The 26,631-nt window shown below is 39.0% G+C and overlaps 1 protein-coding gene across 1 annotated transcript in view; it reads right to left on the minus strand.

Moving 5' to 3' along the window:
- Nucleotides 1-24,874: 24,874 nt before the first annotated feature.
- LOC147637189 (uncharacterized) overlaps nucleotides 24,875-26,631 on the minus strand; it is a 39,126-nt gene continuing 37,369 nt past the window's right edge. Inside the window, exons 5-8 of the mRNA XM_086800808.1 lie at nucleotides 26,087-26,284; nucleotides 25,856-25,915; nucleotides 25,626-25,724; nucleotides 24,875-25,199 (exon numbers count right to left, since the gene is read on the minus strand). Of these exons, the coding sequence (XP_086656934.1) occupies nucleotides 25,086-25,199; nucleotides 25,626-25,724; nucleotides 25,856-25,915; nucleotides 26,087-26,284 (471 nt within the window). The 3' untranslated portion in view covers nucleotides 24,875-25,085. The remainder of the gene's footprint in view (nucleotides 25,200-25,625; nucleotides 25,725-25,855; nucleotides 25,916-26,086; nucleotides 26,285-26,631) is intronic.

Consider the following 26,631-nt stretch of genomic DNA (forward strand, 5'->3'; position numbering starts at 1 on the left):
GATGAGTATGGCCATGCTCATGGCAATGATGTTAGTATACACTCAATGTCCATGTCTCAACATGTGTATCTCACATCGATGTTTGTTGTATATTTGTAAAGGCCCACATTATGAGGAGAAGCCACCAAAAATCACCGTTGCATCATGAGAGCGAGGCTTACACATTTTAATAACCTCTTTCAATGTACTCAACAACATATATTGCTTTGTCTTTTGTTTAAATCTTGTCTTTTTTTTTAGCAATGCACTAGAACAAAAGCAAGCAATAGCGGCGTTGGAAAGATAACTTTTCAAACCCGTGCGATGATGCCAACATAGTTATTTTCTCTCCCAAAATATTTCATCCACTCCTTTCTTTGAAAGATTGCACCGGTCCATCTACTCCATCAATCTATCTCTATCCCATGCATTTATACTTCCTTCCTCTTGCTCTTTCTCTTTCCCTTTCTCCTTATTTATCATTTTTGTAGGTAGAGTTCATTAGATATGTAACTAATCACTTTTTTTAAATTTGATATTTTGTAGGTCTTACACTAATCCTCTCCTTAGGATTGATAATAAAGAGGTAAGCCCTCTTTTTTTGTATTTTTTAATGCAATCTCTATGTTTATTTTACCCTTGGGTGTGCCGAGCTTTTAGCTTAGTGCGCATAAAGCTTAATGCATAGAGCTTAAAGCTATTGCATAAATCTTTAAGCATAGAGCTTAAAGCATGAATAGATCTCTATGCATAAGACTTAATGCATGCTTAAATCTTATTCATAGAGCTTAAAGCTTATGTATGCTTTAAGCTTATGCATAGAGCTCTATACATTCTTTAATCTTTACACATAAAGCTTAATGCATAAGCTTAAAGCATGCATTAAGCTTTATGTATAAGCTCTATGCATGCTTTAAGCTTATTAAATAATGCATTAAGCATGAATTAAGCTCTATGAATAAATATTTATGCATAGAGCTTAAAGCATGCAGAGAGCCTTATAAATAGAGCTTAAAGTATTCTTTAAGCTTATGCATGCCTAAGCTTATGCATAAAGCTTCATGCATAGAGCTTAATGCATTCCTTATTATGCATAGAGCTTAATGCATTTTAAGCTTAGCTTAAAGCATACATAGAGCTTAGGTCGGTAGAGTTTATTAAATGTGTTGGTAATCACTTTTTTTAATTTTATATTTGTAGGTCTTGTTATCCTATCCTTAGACAATATTGAGGTAAGCCCTCTTTTTCTTGTAATCGTTAATGCAAGCTCTATGTTTATTAATGCACCCTTAGGTGTCGGGTTTAGGTTTAGTACCTAGGCATGCTAATAGCTTCCAATGCATGCCGGTAGCTACCTAGGCATGTCGGGTGCTACCTAGGCATGCCAGTGGCTTCCAATGCATGCCGGTAGCTACCTAGGCATGCCAGTAGCTTCCAATGCATGCTGATAGCTACCCAGGCATGCCAATAGCTTCCAATGCATGCCGGTAGCTACCTAGGCATGCCAGGACCTTCCAATGCACAACGGGTGCTACCTAGGCATGCCGGTACCTTCCAATACATGTTGGGTGCTACCTAAGCATATTGGTATCTTCCAATGCATGTTGGGTTCTACCAATGCATGCCGGTAGTTACCTATGCATGCCGGTAGCTTTCCAATGTATGCCGACAGCTTCCAATGCATGTCGGGCACTACCCAGGCATGTCGGTAGCTTCCAATACATGTCGTTAACTTTCAATGCATGTTGCAGGTGCTTAAAATGCATGTGTGGTAGCTCCCAATGCATGAGGCTAGGGCATAAAGCTTATGCATGAGGCTAGTGCATAAGCCAGTAGCCATATACATCTCTCAAGAGGTGGCCATATGCATTAGCCATATGCATAAGCCTCATGCATGAGGCCTATACATTAGCCATATGCATAAGCCTCATGTATTAGCTTATATATAAGGTTTATGAATGCCTAAAGCTTATGAATGAATGTCGGTATCTTCCAATGCATGCTAGGTGCTTCTAATGCCTAAAGCTTATGAATACACTAATAGCTCCTTATGCTTGCCGGGTAGGTCCCATTGCATGCTGATAGCTCCCAATGCATGTCGGTATAGCTATCAACATGCACCAGGAGCTCCCATGACGTGCCGAGTAGTACTAAGAGTTTTAAGTATGCATAAGAGTTTTTAAGTATTTATGTTTATTCTTGGATAGATAGTAAATAACTTGCGGTACGATGTTACATGTGAAGAAGGAGTAGATATCCCAATAATCTTTGTTAATATATAGCCTCGAACTATATCTTATCTTTAAGAAAAGATAAGATATATAGCCTCGAACTATATCTTATCTTTAAGAAAAGAAGGTTACCTTAAATAACAACATAAAATCAATGTTCATGTGTTTGTATATCTATAGCTTGAAGCTGTGGACCACCACCACCCTACGCAAGATGAATATGATTTTGCATTACAACGGGGTTTAGAAGCTCTCTTAAAGGGTGCAAGATGAAGGATGGAATGTTACTTCTAGAGGACATGCTTGGCAACCATGGCAAGTAAGTACATTCCTAAAGCCATAACCTCTTTGTTTTTTCAAATCTAATTTTCACTTATGTTAGTTTCATTGTGTTTTAGAATCATGTTACTATAAACCGTGCTACTACAAATGGTGTTGCAAATGTGCAAGCAAGAAGTAATGAAAATGTGACAGAAGAGCGTTTTAGGATCATGTTGCTACAGGCCATGCTACTACAAACGATGGTGCAAATGTGCAAGTAAGAAGTAATGGAAATGTGAGAGAAGAGTGTGGAGCTACAAGGGACAATAATAATTGAAATGTATGAGATGTAAACCCTTCTCAATGTAGCCCCTAACTCTATAGATTTTCATTATGCTTTATTTTGTACATGACCTTTTTAGACTCGTACACTTCTGGAATTATCTTCTGGAATTATGCCAAGTATTGTAATAGAATTATGACATTTACAGAGTATGAATTCAATTGTCTTTTTTTTATATTTGTAAAGTTTTGCATTATATGTGTCCATGACGATGAGTAGATGTATTAAAGAAGTTTTACTGTATCTGTATTTTTTTTATAAAGATGGGGCAAACAGGGGAGTCTTGTGATAGCAGCATTTCTAGCAGTGAAATAGGCCCGACATCTATGTGCCCTTGTAGTTATAAAAGCGCTGCTATTTTCGTTTTGCTAGACCTTCATTCTATTATAGTGATATTTATTGCATCCTTGGGTGTGGGGTTTTAATTTTATATGCATTAATCTTATGCCTAAGCTTAGTGCATAAAGTTTATGCCAAAGCTTCATGTAAAAGCTTTATGCATGCCTAAGCTTATGCTTAAAGCATAGAGCTAATGCATGCATAAAGCTTTAAGCTTAACGCTTATGCATAGAGCTTTATGCATGCCTGAGCTTATACATAAAGCATAGAGCTAATGCATGCATAAAGCATTAATTCTTAAAGGTTTATGCATAAAGCTCAATGTGTTTAAGCTTTATGCATAGAGGTTAATACAAGTTTAAGCTTGTGCATTAAAGCTCAATGCAAAAGCCTGTGCAGCATAAGTTTATGCATAAAACTCTATGCATGCATAGAGTATACACATAATAGATATGTTTTTAAAGTCCTCCAATAGATATGTATGTTATACACATAATAGGTTTCATACATACTATGGGGCAGATTGGAGTATCCCAATTTGTTTCCAAAAAAAAAGTTCTCAGTGACGCCTATAGCGGTGCTTATAGCGTCGAAAAATAGTATCCAGTGCTTACACCCTGACATTTTTTCAGTTCCCCTTATAAAAGCCACATTATAAATGTTGCAACCCCCTCTTTCTATTGTAGTGATGTTATGTAAAATTAAAAATGTAGAATGGCCTAGAACTTGTCTTCTTTCTTGTTAATGACAAAAGAGATTTGAGCTACATAGGAGCATTTAGCTAGTGATAGAGTGATGACCATGACTTTTATCTCAATTATAAAGAATATTACTTCATACAACCTTATATGTCACTATTCATGTGGCATCACGAATGCGATGAAGATAAAGAAAATCTTATTATGGTTATAAACATAGATTGTCTTCCATTATATGCCTCCAACTTGAAAAGTTTAGATATTGTAAAAGAGTATAGAATTTGTGGAAGAAGTCTCTTTACCCTAGATGAGTACTTAGTAAAGCTTAATCATCTTAGTGTGTATCTCCCTCATAGAGAATTTGTAATTATATGCCATTATAATTGTTTTCAGCTTTTTGGATCCCAAGAATGAAATCTTTCCTTGGTAATGTGATAAAAATCTTGAAGAATATTTTTTGATATATAATCGTTTTGCTAAGATTTTGATTCAAGAAGAGTCTTTTCTTTTAGTAAAAATCGTGAGGCATGGGTGTCAAGTACACAATGTTTTACATGAAATTGAGGCATTGGATAACCATGTTGGAAAAATCTTCAAGGAGTTGAATTGGCATGGTGTGGATCATGACGAGTTTTTTAAGTGTCTTATACATCGAAGAGAGCTATTTTATGGTCGATTCATTGAGACGACAACAAGTTAATTGAGTGGCTTGGTTATGAAGATTCAGCTTATGATGGGTCCTTTGGCTTATGCTGTGGTGATACATAGGCGACAATGACCCTTTCTCATTAACCGGTGTGGTACAAAACAACACATACATTCAAAATGTTGGCTTATTCGGCGATAAGTAATACGTAACAAAGGATAGATCTACAGGTTAACACCTGGCACAACCGCTAGGCAATCCGCCCCCCCATGGACGAAAGGTGAATTCACTTGATGTTGAGGATAGGTAAAAGTGAAACCAGATTCTATCACTTCTTCAAAGACATCTTCCTGAAAGCCTAATCCGGTTCTATCTAAAGGATTTCTAAAATCTATATCTATAATAGAGAGAGAGAGAGAGAGAGAGAGAGAGAGAGAGAGAGAGAGAGAGAGAGAGAGAGAGAGAGAGAGAGAGAGAGAGAGAGAGAGAGAGAGAGAGAGAGGTTTTTGCGGTTTGGCGCGATATGGTGCTTACAAGACTAACAAAAGTGCGCTATTGTGCCAAACCGCGTAAATAGAGATAGAGGCGTTGCTAGTGTGGTCTTAGACGCACACACACACACAGTATGTGTGTGCAGTCTGGTGCGATAATGTAAATGCATGCTAAATAGAATAGCTATTGCGCGCCAAGAGGCACATATTGAGAGAGAGAGAGAGAGAGAGAGAGAGAGAGAGAGAGAGAGAGAGAGAGAGAGAGAGAGAGAGAGAGAGAGAGAGAGAGAGAGAGAGAGAGAGAGAGAGAGAGTTATGTCTCTTTTTTCCAAGCTTATTGATAGCTCATGGTGGCGAGGAAAAAAGCCACTACAAGGAGACTGAGTAAGGGGCGTGGATTGGCAACAAAGGCTGCCTCTCAAAAGAAGCTAAGAAAGGGAAAGCCTATCCACAATCTGAAACAGGCAAGAACAAGAAGGTTTTCCCAAAACTTCTACATTCTAAGAGAAATCAAGAAAGCTTAGAAGTGTGTAGAGTTGTGTGTTCCAAAGCTCCCTTTTTAGAGGCTGTGCATGTCCATTTGTGAGCAATGGAACCTAACTCTAAGGTGGAAAAGGACAGCCTTGCTCTGTCTATAGGAGGCTACTGAAGATTTTCTCCTAGAGTACTTCAATGACCTATGTGTTGTGAGTGCCCACGCGCATAGGATGACAATAATTTCCAAGGACGGCGACACATTGAAGAGGCTTAGATGGAGATATGAAAAGCTTCTACACCCTGCAGAGTTTATAGATCCAAATATGAGAGATATCCTAATGATTCCACCAGCGAGAGCTCCAAGCGATAAAATAAAAATTATAGAGATTACACATGATGTTGACACAAGAGAAAGGGAAAAATAGGAGGCCAGACGGGAGGAAGAGAACAGGATCAGAAAAGAAAAGGATCAGCAACAAGTGAATAGACCCCCAGCGAATCTGCAAAGAACAATACATCAAAGAAACAAAAGAGTTGGAAGAAGCCAGCCTAGAGATGCTAAGGAGCTCTAAGAGGGGTGTGTTAGTCTTTGTGGTAATAAAAGATGGTGAGAGACAACTCTCCCTTGACCTGATGGATCTTAGGACCCTGATGGATAGAACAGCACAAATCTCAGACACTATCCTATATGTGTGCCTAAAGTAAGAATGCGAATTGCCTTTACTTGATGATATGTGCCTTTGCTCTTTAGGTTTTTTCCTTTTTCCTCAATGAGTTACCCTTGTTTTTGCAGTTTAATAAAGTGCCAGCTTCCTCGAGAGAGCTATTCTGAGGTGTTTATTCTGAACTCACAGCTGGCACCATTACTAAAAAAAAGGATCACTCCCCAACAACACATACAAAAGTGGTTCATGTATTTGAACATGCTCGAGGTTGCAGTAGTAATTCTTCCATATGAGTCAGGGTATGTTACTTCTCTATCTTGTTAGTCATATGCATCTAATAGATAGGGGATGCCTTAGTTTTAGACATTTATGCTTTTGCAGAAACCATTGGAGCCTTGCGTGTATAGAATTGGATAAGAGAATTGTGTGGACCCTTAATTCAATACCAAGATCACATCTTGAGTTAGGACTATAAGTAGACATCTAAAGCACCTTTCTCTAGTATCTTAGAGTGCTTGAAGTTGGCAGTGTATCTTATTGTGAAAGCTTATTTGTTATGCAGGTGTATAAAAAGGCTTCTTGTTGTTCTTGGTGCCCAATATGGAGACTATGAATTGTACAAGTCAGAGATCAAGCAAATTCAAGTGCCCAAGCAAGGAGACTCACACTCTTGTGGTTGGAGAGTGATGATCCATGCAGAATATATTCCCAGAGTCTCTTCTCCATGAATCCCTTCATGTCCAAGGTAAGTGGAAGAATCATCAGGTGGACATTAATTTAGCTAGATTAGTTTGACATTGTGAATTTCTTCACCAAAACGATGTGACACAAAGTTGGGGCTTAAACTTTGGTCACATCTCAGACCCAAAGGAGGTTGAAGAAGGAGAGACGATCTTGGTGCCAAAGAAAGCAATAGGAACAAACTCTCACCCTCTATCTCCCTAGATCAAAACAAATGCATAGGCATCGAAGGTGAGATTGTAGTCCAAAAGAGGAAATAGGAAAGGCTCTGGGGAAGCATTAATTTGAGCCAAGCAATCAGCTCCAAAAGTGAGAGCAAGTCTTTGCTGGTGGAAGAAAATCTTTCGGTTCAATACAATGTGAATTGAAGTGAAATGGGTATATTGTTGGAATTAGAGTTGCAAGAAAGCACACAAAGCTTGGAGAAGAAGAAGCAAGAATGCACACAACACACAATGTATTAGATTGTGTCAATGTACAAAAGATAAGTTATCCCTAAAATGATGGGCGTATATACAAACCGGGGAAAAAAACCTCCTAAGGAGGAAAAAAGTGCCCCGACGGTCCTAAGTGTGTTCACACACATCACTGCCTATATATATGCCTATATATATGGCAACAAATCCCCCCTGGGAGTGATGGTGTGAACGAGACCTGGCACTCATGTATAGGGAAGTGCCATGCCCGAAGTAGATCAATCCACAAAGGGGAGCAAGCCCAAAGCTTTGCAAAAAGCTTCAAACTTCTCATGAGGAAGCGCCTTTGTGTGAAAAGATCGGCAAGGTTGTCCTGTGTTGGCACATATGCCAAGCTGATCTCTCCTTCTGAGAATCTCTCCCTGACATAGTGATAATGCACCTCAATGTGCTTTGTGCAAGCATGAAAAATTGGGTTTCTCGCAACAACTGCCAATGCGCTCTGACTCTCAGTGTAGATAAAGGTGGCAGACTCCTGTCCAACACCCAAGTCAGCCACCATAAGCTGTCTCAGCCACACACACTCAACTGTAGCTGTAAAAGCTGCCCTGTACTCAGCTTCACAACTAGAAGTGGCCACAGTAGGTTGCTTCTTGCTCAACCAAGATATGCATGAGCTACCGAGCATGAAACAAAAACCACTTGTGGACACTCTTGTGTCATAGCAACCAGCCTAATCTGAGTCTGAAAAAGCATGTAAATCTGGCGGACGATCCCCCCTTGGGGTAAAACAACACAAGATGTATGGTGCCACTCAAGTAGCAAAAGATGCGTTTAACTGCCTTCCAATGCTGAGACCCTGGGCTATGCATAAACCTGCTCACCTGTGAGACTGCAAATTGAATGTCCGGCCTCATAATGCATACATAAATGAGGCAACCAACAGCTATCTGATAGAGTGTGACATCAAAGTTATCTCTAGCATCATGAAGACTCAACTTCAAACCTGTCTCCATTGGAGTAGCAACAATAGGCTTGTAGTCTTCAAGGCCAAATCTCCGCAACAATGTCTCAATATACTTTGTTTGACACAAAGCAATACCTCCATCACACTGCTTAAATTGTATTCCCAAATAATGATGCAAATGCCCCAAATTTGACATCTCAAAAGAGGCATTCAAATCAGCCTTAAAATCAGCAATATGACTCTCATTTAGTCCTGTGAGCAGCATGTCATCGACATAGAGAGCAATGATTAGATGTACATCATCCACACGTTATTCAAAGTGCTTTCTATTGGACTATTTTGAAAACCATGTGCAGTCAAATATGCATGTATCTTTTCATACCAAGCTCGTGGAGCTTGCTTTAAACCATACAAAGCCTTTTTCAACCTACACACTTTGTTTTCCTGCCCTCTTTGAACAAAACCACGAGGCTGCGATACATACACCTCCTCATGCAAATCTCCATTCAAGAACACAGTCTTTAAGTCCAACTGATGTACATTCCAACCATTATGAGCTGCCAATGCACAAATGCTACGAATGGTAGTCATACGACAAGTGGGAGCAAAGGTCTCATCAAAATCAATGCCCTTTTCTTGAGCATAACCCTTTGCAAACAAGTCTAGCCTTATAGCGATCAACACTGCCACATCTGGCTTTCGTTTCAACTTAAAAACCCACTTACATCCAATGACCTTTTTACCAATAGGCAAATCACACAAAGACCATGTACCATTCTTCATTAGAGCATCATATTCACTTTGCATTGCAGCCAACCAATTTTCTGATTTTTGTGCCTCATCAAATGAAAGAGGTTCTTCCTCTTCACACATACTAGACACAGCCAAAGCATAACAATCTGATGCATAAGAGGCATGCTGAAAACCTGAACGAGTACGACTAGAAATAGGTGCATCAATTTTACTATCATGCAAGGTTTGCACCAGCCATTTAGGCATACCTCTAGCCTGCTCATTTTCAGCCCTATCCTCATAAATTACATCCTGTAAATCTACATCAGAAATAGGCTGATCTATGATGTCGTTTGAAATTTGCATAGGCTGAATATTTGCCTCATTAGGACTTACATTTGAATTCCCACCTGTAAACAGAGGCAACAACGTATCAAATACATCCCGTGATCTCACACCTGTCTCTTTAGTACATGATAACAAAGGTTGCACAGCATCTTCCACAAAAATAACATCTCGACTAATCAAGATACGCTTTGACTGTGGATGATACAATCTGTAACCCTTGCTCTCAACACTGTAACCAACAAAAATGCATTTGACAGCCTTATCATCCAATTTTCTACGTTGTTGCACAGGCACTAAAGCATAGGCCAAGCAACCAAAGACACGCAAGTGACCAATAGAAGGCTTCCTGTGCCATGCCAAGCTTCGTATGGAGTAACAGACTGCAATGCCTTAGTGGGACACCTTTTGAGTACATATGCAGCACACATGACAGCCTCAAGCCAAAACACATGTGGCAAAGCTTGGCTCTTGACCATACATCGTGCCATCTCCATAAGTGACCTGTTTTTCCTCTCAACAACACCATTTTGCTGAGGGGTATACGGTACTGTACATTGGTGTTTTATCCCACGACTAGCCAGAAATGCATCAAACTCTTTAGACATGTACTCTCCCCCTCGATCAGAACGGAGGGTGCCCATAGTACAATTGGATACATTTTCAACCATAAGCAAAAACTATTTGAAGCACAAAAACACTTCGGACTTTGCCTTCAGTGGATATACCCATGCATGCCTCTGTCCTCTCAGTGTAACAAGTCTCCACGTGGAAGCAAAAGTCTGATATGACTCAAGTAAAGCATCAAGAACAGTCTGCACAAGAGAAAATAATCTCACCTGCAGAAATCAACTGTTCCTTGAGATCTTTAATCTCAACAAGAAAAACATTCATGTCATCATCTTCCTACATAATCTTTGATTCTAGCTCTTTACGCAGGTAAGAGATTTTTACCTCGTTTTTACGACCTGCATACAAACCAGCTAGAATATTCCAAGCTTGTTTTGTTATTTTAGCTGAACGAATATGTGGAGTGATTACGTTTGACAGAATATAGGGACCTGCAAGCGCTCGTGAAAGCTCACCTCAATCGGAGAACGTGAGTCGGAGGGTGCTAGCGGCGTAGCCGTGGGAGCTGATGCCTACTCTGATACCAATTGTTAGAATTAAGGGTTGCAGGAAAGCACACAAAGCTTGGAGAAGAAGAAGCAAGAATGCACACAACACACAGTGTATTAGATTATGTCAATGTACAAAAGATAAGTTAGCCCTAGAATGATGGGTGTATATACAAGCCGGGGGAAAAAACCTCCTAAGGAGGGAAAAAGTGCCCCGGCGGTCCTAAGTGTGTTCACACACATCACTGCCTATATATATGGCAACATATATTGATACGGCTCATTTGGTGAATCGGATGGTTGGGCCACATCATTTTCAAAAAAAAAAGAAAGAAACCAATAAAACTTCCCAAAGCCGGGGGAAAAAACCTCCTAAGGAGGGAAAAAGTGCCCCGACGGTCCTAAGTGTGTTCACACACATCACTGCCTATATATATGGCAACATATATTGATACGGCTCATTTGGTGAATCGGATGGTTGGGCCGCATCATTTTCAAAAAAAAAGAAAGAAACCAATAAAACTTCCCAAAGCGAAAAATCTACTCTGATCAAATAGCTATAAATTTTTATGTGCTACTCAAAACAAATTCTCAAAAATATCAATGGATAAAGCTTGAAAAAACAAAGATTTTGATATAAGTGTCATGAAAATCGGAGAAGCGAGCATAAAGTTATGACTGTTTTTTAGTGAGAAGTGTCAAAACTGTTCCCAATACACAGTCTGCTCTGATCAGACGACCACAACTTTTTCTGTGATTCTCAAAATAAATCATTAAAAACATCAATGGATAGAGCTTGAAAAAATAAATATTTTGATATAAGTTTCATAAAAAACAGAGAAGCAAGCACAAAGCCTATAACTGTTTTAGTGAGAAGTGTCAAAACTATCCCAAATACACAATCTGCTCTGATCAGACAACCATAACTTTTTCTGTGCTACTCAGAATAGAGAACTAAAAAATCAATAGATAGAACTTGAAAAATAAAAAATTTTGATATCAAAAACAGAGAACGGAGCACAAAGTTATGACTGTTTTAGTGAACAGTACTAAAACTGTCTATACCCGCCTGCAGTTGTGAAGAGAGGCAACGATTTCCCTCACTAGAGAAGTAACTTCCAAGGGAGTAGAGGATCCTATTATAACAGATCTGGAAGCAAGCTACTCATGTGGACACACTAAGCTTTGAAGCAAAGAGGGAAAAGATAAAGAAAGGAAGCAAAAGCTTGATTCATGAGGCAAAAAAAAAAGACTTCCAATTGGAGAGGACTACAAGAGTAGGAGAGCCTAATGCTCAAGGGAGATGGAAAAACATAGGAGGAGCTGGATACAAGGGTATGGCATAACTACAAGGAGAAAAAAATGAGGTGCTTCAGAGGGAGGAGAGAGGCCTCTTTTATAGAGAAACTCTCACCCTGTTACATTTCCAGCCAGTAAATTCCTTCACCCCTAGTGACATAAGGACATGGGTCACCATCAATTGTCCTTTTGGGCACATTTTGACAAGTGCCCCATCTAAAGATTCTCATGAATCTTTTAAAATTGAAAAAATAAAGTCCTCTCACATGGACCCCATAGGGACCCTCTCTTTTCCACATGTCAACATCCTCCATATTCCACTTAGGATTTCTAGAAGGATTCCTCTTGATCCCACACTTCTCCACACTCCTCCACATGCCCTTCATGTGCTTGGCATGTGGTCTCCATATTATTTAAGTATCTTATTGAGTCCATGTAGACATTTGGCCCACCCTAAATACATGACTCATTTCTATCTTCCCGATACAATCCAATAATATTTCCCTCTCAAACCACTCTATCCCCATACTAAGGTATTTATGACTCATACATATGGTATTTACAATGATTCACTCCACTCATACTCACATCCACAAGCATTCTACTAATTATTCTAATTAGTATCAAGCCCATATTTGTTATTACATGAGATAAAGTAGTTGTCATTAAATTATTGACAAGCCGCAGTGAGATTAGCCGCCAAAAGCCGTCTCCCGCCACCGCCAGCTTCTCCATCACGCTTCTCGGTTCCCATGTCTCCATGGATAGCTTCTCCATCACATTGTGGGCCTTGCAAGATTCTCCCATAAGTTTCCACCTTATTGTTATTCTGAAAAAAAAAGATATCAATTTTTGTTATCATAGTACTCCAAAAATACCACAACTCTCTCATATAGAGTTTTTCCAAATTTCTTTTGGAACACCTTCAAAAATAGGCTGCGAAACAGGAAAAAAATTTCCGAAAAAAAAAATCATCTTGAGACAGTGATGGAAAATAGGTTTTAGGACCTCTCCTATCTGGGATGCTATTGGCATGCACTTTTTCCAAGAAAATATCTCTAAGAGATCGTTCACGTGCGTGTAGCGCCGCCTAAGCTAATTAGGGCAAACAGACACTCATTTTACCTAACAAAGAGTACGCTAGGCCTCTTGAGGCTGTAATGGATTGTGAGAAAATCTAAAAAGCAAAAAAAAAAAACATGTTCAAGGAGCAATTGACAACGCCAGACATAGCAACGATAGAGGGACTATGTAGGCCGACACTCTCACTGAACCCAATGTCTGACATCTTCGAGCCATTGAGATCCATGCCATAAATGCACCTCCCATACCATTTGACATACCTATAACAAGCGTGTCATCATCGGGTTTTACACCCCCTGTCACTTCAATTTCACCGGGCTTTGGTCCTTTACCTAACATTTCCACAAATCCTATAGGTACCAACCCTTTCCAACCCGTGGACGCCCACACCATGGACATATTAACTAGTCTAGGAAGCAGGATTTTCCAAGGACTAAGTGAGTCTCTATCCATAGGAGCACTTACATATGACCTTAGCGACTCATACAAAAACACGGCCATACAAATTTTAAGGACAAAGACGATGGAAAAATTAATCCTGTTTAATTCATTCAAATATTTGAACAAAGATGTAAAGCCTTTGGAAATCCCAACTGTCCCACCAACATGATGGCAGATGCTCATGATACAAGATGTTCCTCATCTAAACTAAGTGAAGCAGTGGCAAAAGAAAGATTGATCTTGGAATTATCATTCATTGAATTCTATTCAGCCTTGCTTAAAAGCTTTCAACCGACATCTCTAAGAGAGGATGAGATCCTTCAAAACCAAACATCCTTAATGCTCCCCAAGTGATGCGTGAAATACCTTCTATTTAGTGCAATCACTACGACCATTCTAATCCCCATTACGCATACAAGGCACCTGTTTTTTTTGTAATGCATATATTGCAGAACCTTTGGTCATGATATTACCCAGTGTCCCAATTCATCTACAATCAACTCAAAACCTCCATCTCCCATGAACCCAGCAGAAACAGTCCCAAAGGGTAGAAACTGCTTAGGAAGCAGTTTATTGTCATGGACCGCACAAGGTGGCTGATTGCACGGTTTGGAATACTTCCATACCCACAATCACTGACACTTTGCAACCCCTGTGTGAATGCTATGGCATCGACCACATGTTCCAAGATTTCCCAAGGCAAGTTGGTTCACTACAACCTGTCTCACAGAATACAATTCTAAACATCTTCTTAAGTGTACAAAACAAGCAATTGTCCATGGTACCCTTGAATATGCTTACGTGATTGAAAGCCAAGGCACGAGAAACAGTAAAAAAGAATGCAAAAGATAACACTTCGAAATGGGTAGAAGAACATGCCTTAAATCAGAAACCAAAAGAGAAAACAAAACCTTCTAAACCCAAGAAAAACAAGGGACAACAAACTATCGAAACCAAGGTTGAAAGAGAGGACGGGGAAGAAGAGCCTGTGGAGGGAATAGTCCCAAATAGAGCCAAAAGCAACACATGATGCTACCACTCAAACCACAAAACCCATGGGTAAAATAGAGAATACAAAAGACCAAAAGAAAATTCGTTCTCGTCGCATGGGCAAACATAATGAAAACCTGACGATCCAAAGAAAGTCAAAAGATGAAACAAGCTCTAGTATGACACTTAGTGAAGATGAAACAAGTTCTTATTCATCACTCAGTGCACTTAATAGAGCAATCAAGAAACTAGAACCGGCCCAACCACCCCAAATTGAAAATCATGATCATATGACATATATGGAATGCAAAAAACAAGCTCAAGAGAGCATGCTTAGCATTGTTGAGTGTTATACAGAATCACTGGTTGTGATTGAACCTCATCATGCCAATCCTAAAAAAATAATAAAATACAAGAAACAGAGGAGTATCGCTTCCCCCCCTTTCAAGAGGAAGAAATACTCTCTATGGAAGAGTCATTAGAGACAGACTGCACAAATTATGCGGTTGATAAATCACATGAAGAATTCGATGAATCCCTTACAAAATTAAAGCAGACTCTCAAAACCTCATTTGGAGGAGTGCTCTTCTCTCATGATGAAGCCATCATAGCATCAGCACTTGCACCTCTAAAGGTTAAACATGAGTTATACCAAGACATAAAGGGCTACATAGCACAGGACTATGAGGATTCATAAGTTTCCAAACAGAACTCAGTTAGAATTGTCAGAGGACCAAGTGTACCATTGTACACATTGGGTACTATTGAAAAATCTGAGAGCCAAAAAGAGGATGAGAGTGAATGGGAATAAGAAACCGAAATGGGATCTGAAGCTAAAACACAAATCGAAACATCCATGGTTCCTCTTGAAGATTCTATCATGGTATGGTTAGATTTTCCTACGGCGGACAATGATGTTAAGCACAAACGCGCGTTGATTAGTCCTCAAGCTACTCATAAAATCCTAACAATAGACACTTGGGTGTCATTGGGACAACCTAAAATCACCCCTAAAGACAATGGTCTTCCAAAAGGAGCCAATGGAAAAAACATTGAAGTTCCAGGCTACTTTAGCTATGCTATGTGGAATTTAGATTCCATGTTACCACATATCTCCTTGAGTATGATGTCATCCTTGGTGGAACTTGGATACATGACTCGTTGTATTCACTTGATGAATCCATGTAAACCGTCACCTTGAACACTCCTACAGGCATTGTGCAATTGCTCTTACGGGAGGACGAGACTTTGGATGAGTTGGAACTTCCAACATATCTTACTAAGAGTATGAATTATGGTTGGATTGGAAATTTCTAATAAAATCACCACAATCCAAGAACTGCTTTATCCAACTCGAGAACACAATCGCATGATCCTCAAGTTATGGGATTTGTTAGGTCAACCAACACTTGCGGCTCATCCTGAAAGAATTCCATTTACACAAGGCTTTAACATGCATGCATATTGAAACTAACCCCCTTACTTGCAAGTTTTTTTGTGGTTGAGTATGTGTTGGAAGCAGATGTGATCTTGGGGCATAAATGGGCTATTGCTGCCCAAGGACCACTGTGCTTTGCTAGTGATAGGATCATCATGACAGTTAATGACACAAAGTTGACAATACCATACTGCAAGGAACATGATTCAACCCTAATGGATTTCTATGTTACTGAACACAAAAAGTTACAAACCTCTTCCATGGAAGCCCCTCTACACAATGACCTACCATCTACCTCAACGACCGACTCTGATAAAGCATCTACTCCTTCAACTCCATCCTCGCCAACAAAGTCCAATGCCACAACCTCGCAGTCCACTTCTATTCCTAAAGAATTTCCCCAAGTGCAACCATCTAACAAGGAACTCAAGGGAAAAGCCCTGGCGCAAACGCCTCTTCATCAACCAACCTTAATAAAAGAGGGGCATGCATGCTCAATAACCTTCACATCAGTTAACCACCACTCTGCAAGAGACTCAAACCACCACTCTACAAGAGACTCAAACCTCATCATCAACAATGCTCATGAGTCTCAAACCTGCAACCTCAACTCTAACCAATGTGAAGGAGGGCCTAAAACCTTTCACTTCCACCAAAAAGAAAAATCCACCAAGAAAACACAAATCAAGGTATCTTAATGGTATCAAAAGGTGGGTGGAGAAGAAGCCACTTGTAGCCTTGTAGCCCAACGCTACTAAGAAGGCACCAATCCAATTTGGGTGCCCCGATCATCAAAGCCTCTTCCTCAACGTAGCACTCAGAGGCTAAGGAAAAATAAAAGTACTCCATAACACCATCCACAAAAGCCTATGCAAGTTCCTCAACGAACTCCGATATCTCAACAAGTGTAGGTACCAAAACAATTACTACAAGCACAAGGGTACTGCCAAAGTAATATCAAAGATTGGATTCCCAACCGCATCAAACATTTTGCTAAGCCTGTTCAAAGAAACAAACCTCAACACCAAAGGCATCAACCATTTATAATGTTCATCAAAGATGGGTGCCTGTGCACGTGCTTCAACAACAAGGGTACTGCGATGATAATCCCATCATATGGTTGCCAAAATCAAACTAAGTGAAGACATTCTCACCATCGACTTTAACCACAACAGCTTCACCTAAAGCTCCATAAAAATGGAAACCCAAGCAACACCAAGAAAGCCAAGCAACACCAAGAAAGCCACTCAACAAATACACAGGAGCTTGCGTGTTCATTCAAACCTAATGTCAACCAACTAGAAGTTGTACCTACCACCTTGACAGCACTTGTGCCAAAAATTCATAATTCCATTCCCACATCTGCAAAACAACGGAGACTTATGAGTGCATCAAAGACAAACTCACAATGCTCTTTTCACCCCTCTAGATGTGAAGCGTAAGTGTAGAAGCTACACGGTAGACATAAGAACCTATTCTCTCAAAAAGGAGAGTAGTCACAAGAACCTGTTGCTCGCAAGGTGGTAACCCAAAAAAAAACACACACACAAACACAACGAAGTCACACATATGGCCTACCTATAAGTGGTAGAATAACACAAACAACTCCCAAGGATCTTAAATAGCCATTCCATTTTTGTTAAGCTTATAGCTTACTATTCTTTTGCCTAGGTTAATGTAGCAGCTGCTCCATGAGTACATATCCATACTCATACACCTGAGAACATTTGCACTAAGGCCTCACACCATCGACAACTTTCCAGGTATATCTCTGGAATGGGGAGGGCCATGGTAGGCGAAAGCCTGGTCAATGGTACAACTCATCACCTGGAACTTTCCTTTAGATTGCAAACCTCTCAAAACAAAGATAAAATCTTCACAACATAATGATATCTAATCCTTTGTGAATATATCTATCTAAGTCTCGTAAGTCGACATAATTCTTTCAAGTTTTGCAAATGAGTGGCTACTTCAACAAAAAGAAGTAACTTAATAAGAGTCTATATGACTCACTTCTTGTACATCATGTATATCTGCTTCATAAGAGCATTAAATATACATAAAAACATAAAAAGCACATGGGAAGAAGCATGCAGGAATAGATTCTACTCAACAACATTTGACAAGAATCTTGCCACACAAAGGGACATCCTCAAAGGCCAATTTCTTCAAATGATGAATGTCGCTTCAATGCATCAAATGAGGAACTGAGAATCACGATCTCGTTCCTCTGGATCCTTCCCTATCTTCTCTTCCTTATAAATATATCTTAGCATCCCCACCAACACAATCACATGTAACCTTGCTTATGATTGCCAAAAACAAAGTGACCAATAAACCCAAAAAAAAAGATCATGCTCACACAAATATAAAAATGCAATCACTCACAAACAACCCCACCCACTCACCCATTAGGAATTCCCAATAAACCACTAACTTTTCATTCACTAACTAGATTTTCTCATTCCTTCCATAGAAACAACAACCATTGAACATCAATCAACATCATAGCCATCTACAAGCTTCTCAATTCTCCCAACACAAAGGTCTTCAACGTGATCATCATGAGGACGCGATCGGCTTCAGGAAGGGGAAAATGTTAACCCATTTCTAGTGTTAACAAGAGCTACCACTATTATCTTACATCAAGGAGTCAAGGTAGATACACCAAAGGGTCATACATTCAAGATATGAAGCAATGGTGTCCAAATCTACAACTTAGGTGGGCGCCCGTAATGGTGTGACGGAGTATTTATGGCAATTCCCACTTCAAGAGCATGTGGTAGCATGTAGGATGAAGTCCCAAGTGACGTACTTCATGGATATATTATGAGAGTAATCGTTGTAATAGCATTACGCCTCTTATGAGCCGAAAGTGCCCGGTCGGGCACAGTTTAAGTTAGTATGAACACTTGTGGCCATGTATATAAGTGAATTTCTCTCATAATACAACATACTCTCCCATTGTGCAATTGAGTCTTGCTCTTGCTAATCCTCTTGCTAATATCTATCTCTAATGCATGCTAGTAAGTGTCTGTGAGTGATGTGAGGTGAGAGGAGGGACAAGTACCCGTAGTGCAACGCGGCGATGTGACAACGCTTGCGAAAGGTGCGGTGGAATTTCTTCTCAAGGAGTTGTAGAGCTTGGAGAGCTCAAGAGTTATGATCTCATCCTTTGGAAAGATCCTCCACACGACAGTTGCGGTTCACCAGGTAATCTCTTGTTGGATGTGTTTCAAGGGAGGTTAGGGTGAGCCATAACAATGTGGAAAAAAGGAGCATTGACGGTAGCGTAAGGTAATAGAGAACATGGAAATGTGAAAACAACAAGAGGTGTCATGGAATTTAACAAACACTATATCTAATAAGATGTTACATAAGTGTAAAATAGCTAGTACAAGAGTTCATGGCACATAATATTCCCTTCTTAGTGTGTATAAAATAAAGAATATTGTGAGAGGAAACTTTACTAAGGCTTAAATTCATTTTAAAGGTGGTCAAGCATTTTAAAGTTCAATTATGATGCTATGTGATGTGGTGTTTCATAGCTAATAATGTGATCCATGGTGGCATAGATCCAACAAGGTTGTTGGTTTCTCATTTGGAGCCTAATAGTATATGGCCTAGTTTAGGATGTTTGAAACATGTAAACACACAATAATGTAAGAAATAGGATACATGGTTATATAAAAATTTTGTATGGTGCTAAATAGATGTGTGGGATTAGTGGTGTAGATTGAACATATAAAGAGTTTAATCTACATATGTCTACATGTGGAAAAGGAATCATCCTTGGTCTCTAAATCACAAAGCCTTCTAGGATTTTTTGTCCTTGATAGCCTATGTGACAGGATCCTATCTTGTAATGATGATTCTTTTAATTCCTTGATAACCTATGTAATGAACTCTTATTTTGTAATGATGATTCTTGTAACTACATCCCATTACTTGCCTAAATTATTGTCTTACTTGATTAAGTTTCAATTTACGTTATTTCTATGTTTTGTGACAAAAATGTTGAGCTAATGGTCCAAGTAGAAAACTAGTTAGAAGTCCCCATCAGGCTGTGTTGAAAAAAGACGATAATGCCTATGTCGTGTGTTTTTTATATTGATCTCTTGTCTTCATGGAGTGATAATGTTTATTCTCATTTTACGTAAGACATAGTTTGCATCTTCATTCTCATTTTCATTAGAAATATTTTGTACTTTTAGAAAAAGGCATACATCTCCATTTAGATCCAAAGTATGGACCTTGGTATAATAGGATAGAAGTTAGTTTAGCACAAAAATTAATAGTGCAGCAATATAGAGATTGAGGTGAGAAAAATATTATTCTTTAGGTTGATCGTGTAGTATATCTAGCCAATCCTCCCTCCATAATTTTCTAGATTGGGAAGATTTATCAAATACATCAATTCAACTATTCCCACATTTTATGATTGGGAAGATTTATCAAATAAATATATAGTTCAACTATGACTACATTTTATGATTCTATAAAAGCTTGGACTTGGAAATTTCAATGGAGGGCTCTCATTGGCAACTTCAATGCAGTTTCCAAAAGGCATGGAGGTTCTGTTCTACAATGGAATTTCCAAAAGGCATGGAGGTTCTATTCTACAAGAAAAGAAGGAAAGATAGTAATACTAGAAAGTGTTCTCCAAGATGCCTCACCTTCAAAAACAAATGATAGCAACAGTAGTAGTAAGTGTTCTCTGGAGGGATCTCATTCGCAAGTTCAATGTGGTTTTCCAAAAGGCAAGGCTCATGAAGGTGGAATACATGGTATTGATCCTGTGAAATAATTTCTTGAATGGTGGTACATAAGGATACATATTAGTACTATATATATTAGATGTCCATATAAATTAGATCTCCATAGAAAATAATGAAGGCCTTGTCTAGTTAATCAAAATCCATTTATAGAGTGAGATACCTGATGAGAAACAACTCAACTACTAGACAAAGCCATGAAAAGTGGTTGAGAACCCATGAAAGACTAGTAGAAAATGGAAGTACACATAATAATCAAACGATGAAAGTTCATGTATTTCAACTGCAAACACATCATTAAGTTAAATATTCATATTCAACCATAATTACTTATTATAAATATCTTATAAATGTATCCTCAACTTATCCTCTTAGAATCATAAGGAAAAGCATCACTTACCTCATTTGATTTCTGAACTTTACTTTCTCTCTTTTTCTCTTTGTTATTTCTTAATAGAATAATATGGCATGTGCCAAATAATCTACAAGGAAGTGTCTTAACTAAGGTGCAATAACACATACCTCCTAGGATTAGCACAAAGAATACTAAATCAATTGGCAACAAAAACCTCCTTCAAAGAGTCCTCCAAAGTTACTTCACAAGAAAAGAAAATGGAGAGTGTGTTGGAAAAGTATTTTCTCAATGCTCCACCCTCATGTTATTTCCATGGGTGATAGATGTGCTCTATTTAATAAGGCCCCTTTATGAGGAATAGCCATTATGGTGAGTACCCGGGCACTCAACAGTTCCCAGTTTAGACACTAGATGGTAGCCAAATGTGGCCAGAAGGTTAGGAGATAGCTTATGTAGACTAACCACTCCGCCAAGTAGGATGTATGCTTGTGCAAGCTATTTGAACGTATTAGTGAGCGATGGATAGCAAACTGAGGACACATTATTCTCAAGTGTTTATGAGGCTCGTTTAAGGGTTCAAACGGTCTTAGATGGTCATGGGAGTTGCACAAGCTCCTACATTATAGTCTAATATGGTCCTAGTCGAATGATATGGTCGATTGGCAATTTTGGACCGGCCGACGTAGCCGACCTACGTCCATGCTGACCGTAGATACTACATATAGACTAGTTTAACACTCTTAGTTCATCATCAAGTTTATTGTGTTCAATCTTGGAAGCAAGACATCATTTGTTCGGAGTCTATCTAGATTGCCATCAAAGCTCCGTACTTGGAGCACATGCCATCAGTTTATAATCAAGTTTTGCAAGCAGTAATATTGTTTACTCTCCACTTCTTTCAGTAATTAAGTGCTTTGTGTATTGTGTTGATCCTTCTTCCGCATTTGTGTTTTCTTTCAAAGTAATCGGTTACTTTGCAAGAGATTAGGAAGTACCAAAAGTATGTTGGCTTACTTATACCAAAGGCAACTTTTTAAAGGTTGGTTGGAGGGGTCATTCGAGATCTGTACAGATCCTCTGTTGGTAGGTTCTTTATATGCCTCATGAGTGATTTCTTCATTCGAGTGCATCTTCTCATGTCATTTTTCATAAGGATTGGTTTTCAAGTTTGGTGGAAGAGGATTGCAAGAATCATGTTATTCTTGGAGATAATAGTGCTCAAGCCATTAAGGGGTATGGAGATATCCCAATTCAACTTCCTTCCAGTGAAAAAGGACATGTCAAAGATGCTTTGTTGATTCCAAATTTAGTGAGAAATTTGCTTTTAGTTTGGTTGTATTACTAATCAAGATATGAAAGTGAAATTTTACTACGACATGTGCCTTATCAACAATGACTTTGAAGAATAAATTCAAGGTTGTTGCTTGTGGTGTGAAAGCTTTATAAGCTTGACACAATTTTGGATCAATATGCTTTGGTAGATTCAAAGGATGAAAAAAGTGAATTGTGGCAAAGCTTTATAAGCTTGACACAATTGTGGATCAATATGCTCAAAGAATGACAACTCAATTGTAGCATAAAAGGTTTGGACATTTGAGTTATCAAAATCATCAATTGCTTCATGACAAAGGTATGGGTCTTGGTATTCCAAAAACAATAAATTCAAGTGTTTGTGAACCCTACACGATGGGAATGCAAACATATGGAGTAAGAGGAATGCTTGTTGACAGGGATGATCACCAAAAAAATCTCATGGAGGTTCGTTATTTTATGTTACATGTATTAATGATTACTCACGTAAATAATGGGCGCATTTCTTAAAGCACAAATCACAAGATCTTTTGAATGTTTTTAAAAGCTCAAAGCAAAGTTGGAAAAAAAGTATTAAGACTTTGAGATTAGATAGAGAAGGTGAATATAACTCAAGGTTACACATCAAATGAAAAAGAAGTGCTAGCCATTCAAATTATCACCAAGCTAAAACTATTCATAATTCACATCAAGGTTATGCATCAAATGAAAAAGAAGTGCTAGCCATTCAAATTATCACCAAGCTAAAACTATTCATAATTCACATCATCAACGTTTATTAAACCAAGAAAAAAAGTTGTTTGGTTTATTTTTGTGTTCATCAAAAATGACTTCACAACTTCCTCTCATGAAGATCAAACAACATGTATGCTTATTCATTTGATGCATAACCAATAAATATACACTTCTTGGGTGGGACCATGGAAAAATGGATAAGAGGGAGACATTGCCGAGAAGATGGTGATGAGAAGATAGTATCAAGAAGAGAGAGAGAGAAAGAGAGAGAGAGAGAGAGAGAGAGAGAGAGAGAGAGAACGTTACAACAAACACACTATTGACACGAGTTTTTTTCTGAGTTGCACATTTTTTCCCCTCAATTCGTCTTGATTTATAAGATTCTCAAGGGCCTACTATTCGCACATGGTCACAAGGTCCACGTGTGGTTCTTCACGATGGATTTAATTCTGTTGTGCCTACTATATTGTGTGCTAATTTACTCTATATGACTCTCCTTGCAGCTCCTTTATCTCGCACACTTGGTGATATGGCTCTCCTTGCAACTCCTTTTTTCCCATCTCCTATACGGTTGGTCACAAAAGCTTTTTGATAAGCATTGGCAACACTTGGTCGCACAAACCAAAAAGTGTTGCACACACTATACGGTTGGTCACAAAAGCTTTTTGATAAGCATCGACAGCACTTGGTCGCACAAACCAAAAAGTGTTGCACACACTCAAGAGAGAGAAACGCAGCCAAGTGTGGCCAAATGGTTAGAAGACGGCTTATGTAGACTAGACACTCTACCAAGTAGGATGTATGCTTGTGTAAGTTATTTGACCGCATTAGGCAACAAACCAAGGACACATTGTTCACAAGTTATGAGGGAGTCCAGATGGTCTCAAATGGTCGTGGGAACTACATTGAGTTCCTACGTTATAGTTTAATATGATCCCAATTGGATGATATGGTCAATTGGTCATTTTGGACTAGGTCATGGGTTGGCTGACTAGCCAACCTAGGTCCATGCTGGCCCTGGGAACTACTTATAGACTAGTTTGACACTCTTAGTTCATCATCAAGTTCATTGTGTTATAATCACTCTTGTAAGCAAGAAATCCTCTGTCCAAAGCCTATCTAGATCACCATGAAAGCTCCTTACCCAAAGCACACATGCCATCAATTTGTAATCAAGTTTTACAAGCAATAATATTGTTTACTCTCCACTTCTTTCAATAATTAAATGCTTTGTGTATTGTGTTGATCCTGTTTCCGCATTTGTGTTTTCTTTCAAAGTAGTCGGTTGCTTTGCAAGAGATTAGAAGTACCAAAAGTATGTTGGATTACTTAACCAAAGGTAGCTTTTTAAAGATTAGTTAGAGGTTATTCAAGATCTGTACAAATCCTCTCTTGGTAGGTTCTTTATATGCCTGGTCGTGAGTGGTTTCTTCATTCCAATGCACCTTCTCATATGACTTTTCATAAGGATTGGTTTTCAAGTTTTGTTGAAGAGGATTGCCAGACTCATGTTAATTTTGGAGATAACAATGCTCAAGCCCTTAAGGGATATGGAGATATCCCAATTCAACTTCCTTCCCAATGAAAGAGGACATGCCCAACACATGGGCAAAACAATTTACAGATCTAATAACTTCCATATCCAACACCTATACCAACTAAAAGTATGGCTTGACTCACACTAAATCCTGCCCGAAACCATCCTTGTTTTCTATCAACAACAAATCCTATATGTAAACTAGGTAACACAACATTTATGTTTGATGTTTATGTGCAAGGATTGTGAGATTGTAGGGAATGGCTACAGGAAAGCTTTCTAGGGAGTAGGGTGTCTGCCAGGAGCCAAAATACGTGGAGATTCCTGCCCGGAAAAGCTGTCACATTGGCCATTCATGACTGCCTACTTGGTCAGTGACGTGTAGAAGCGCTAAAGGTTGAAGGGAAATAAGAAAACCTAGCAAAGTAAAACGTGGAGTGACAGAAAATTAGGAAGCAGTCTTCACGGAACCTTCTTCATCTTGATTAGCTTAAGATGTAAAGAGTCTTCACATCAACAGACATATGCAGTTGATAAGTCTACAATGCATTTATCAAATGCATTACAATGAATATTAGCATGCTAAGTGAAGGGGGATAGACCACCTATGAGCTCAATGCTGCCCTTGCAATAATCCAAGCTGCATCTAAGTTCACCCGATGGCTTCAGTCCTCAACATATTTTTGGCAGACCCCGCTGTTTGTTGGCCTTCAAGCTTTGGGCCTCCTGTGAAGGATTATTCATCTGCTCATATTCAACTCGGAGCTCTTCCAGCCTCTTTGAAACCTGTCCATTCTCATCCACCAACCACCATGATCAATGTTGCACACATCCATGCCCTCGGAAAACGAGAGAGAGAGAGAGAGAGAGAGAGAGAGAGAGATTGACATCTTCAAAAGACCCAAAGGGTCTATGAGACCAAAATGATGTGTAGTGTCCATGAAATCTCGTCATGGATAAAATAAGAAAAAGCAACAGTAAACTAAAACTGAAAACTAAGAGCTGAGATCTCACACTATGATATTATACAATATGAAAAATCTAGATCCTACTATGCCATGTATAGGGTACAGTAAGTGATGGGATATGTGAGAGCGGGGGGGGGGGGGGGGGAGAATGGAAATGAAAAATGCGAACTAATGCCTCTTACTAAGCAAAGAAATACTCATGTTCTTGCAAGCACAAGTTGCTCACTGAGTTTCAGAAGCTTACCTTGATTGAGAAAGCCAAGGGTAATAAAGTGTCTGGGGACAAGGCATCTTCTGAAAAATTACGCAATGCATGAACCAGCTTTTCAAATGGTAGCTTGACCTGTGAGAAGATCAGTCCAAGTGGAGAAAAAATTATTCAACACAACAATTAATGCCATAAAGGACACCATGGCAGCTGTCGTGAGTACACAGGGTTATTTCATGCATTCTTCAGAATTAACGATAGCTTACTAGATCATCATGGCAAAACTTCAAGAGTGCCAACCCGACCTTGAAAATTATCTTCACACCCTATACCAAAAAATCAACTATTAGTACCATAAAAGAATAGTAGCTTATACAGATTTATTTAAGGAACACCCTTTTCTAAATTGAGATGATGAGGGAATTAAAATTTAATTCCTTTATACACGTGTCAGATAGCAATTTTGTATTACAATTTAAAAAATTTGACATACTAACCTCAGAAAGGAAAACATCCCATATGCGAAGTGCCAGAGGAAAGGGAAAAGAGTAGGAAAATACTGTGATGAACCATTGGCTTGCATACATGCTTGGATTGATCATTTCTTCCTCAAAATGAGCTCCTAGTCTAGGTAATTGCTCCTTCACAAGCCTCTCAAATTGGAAAAGGTATTGCTGAACAAGTGGCAGTCCAACCTGAGCCCCCAAAGAATTACAACTAACTCGGTTTTACCTCTCTCTCTCTCTCTCTCTCTCTCTCTCTCTCTCTCATATTATATATATAATACATCACCGACAGAGTGACTCCCTCCTTTGAGCAGTGATCTTGACACATGAATCTTTTTTTCATGTAGGCCTCCTCCTATTGTGGAAGTGGCTTGGTCCCTTCAAAATCATGTGGTAGGTAGAAAAACCCATGCCTTCTGATTAATGGAGCTATCACCACGACCACTATCATGAATGATTTTGGTAGAAGCAACCCACGCCTTTTGATCAATGGGGTTATCACCCCATGACCACTATTATGAATGATTTTGCATGGG

The sequence above is a fragment of the Cibotium barometz genome, chromosome 7, assembly GCF_041138505.1.
Source record: "Cibotium barometz isolate CiBa-2024 chromosome 7, ASM4113850v1, whole genome shotgun sequence".
NCBI classification, from domain to species: domain Eukaryota; kingdom Viridiplantae; phylum Streptophyta; class Polypodiopsida; order Cyatheales; family Cibotiaceae; genus Cibotium; species Cibotium barometz.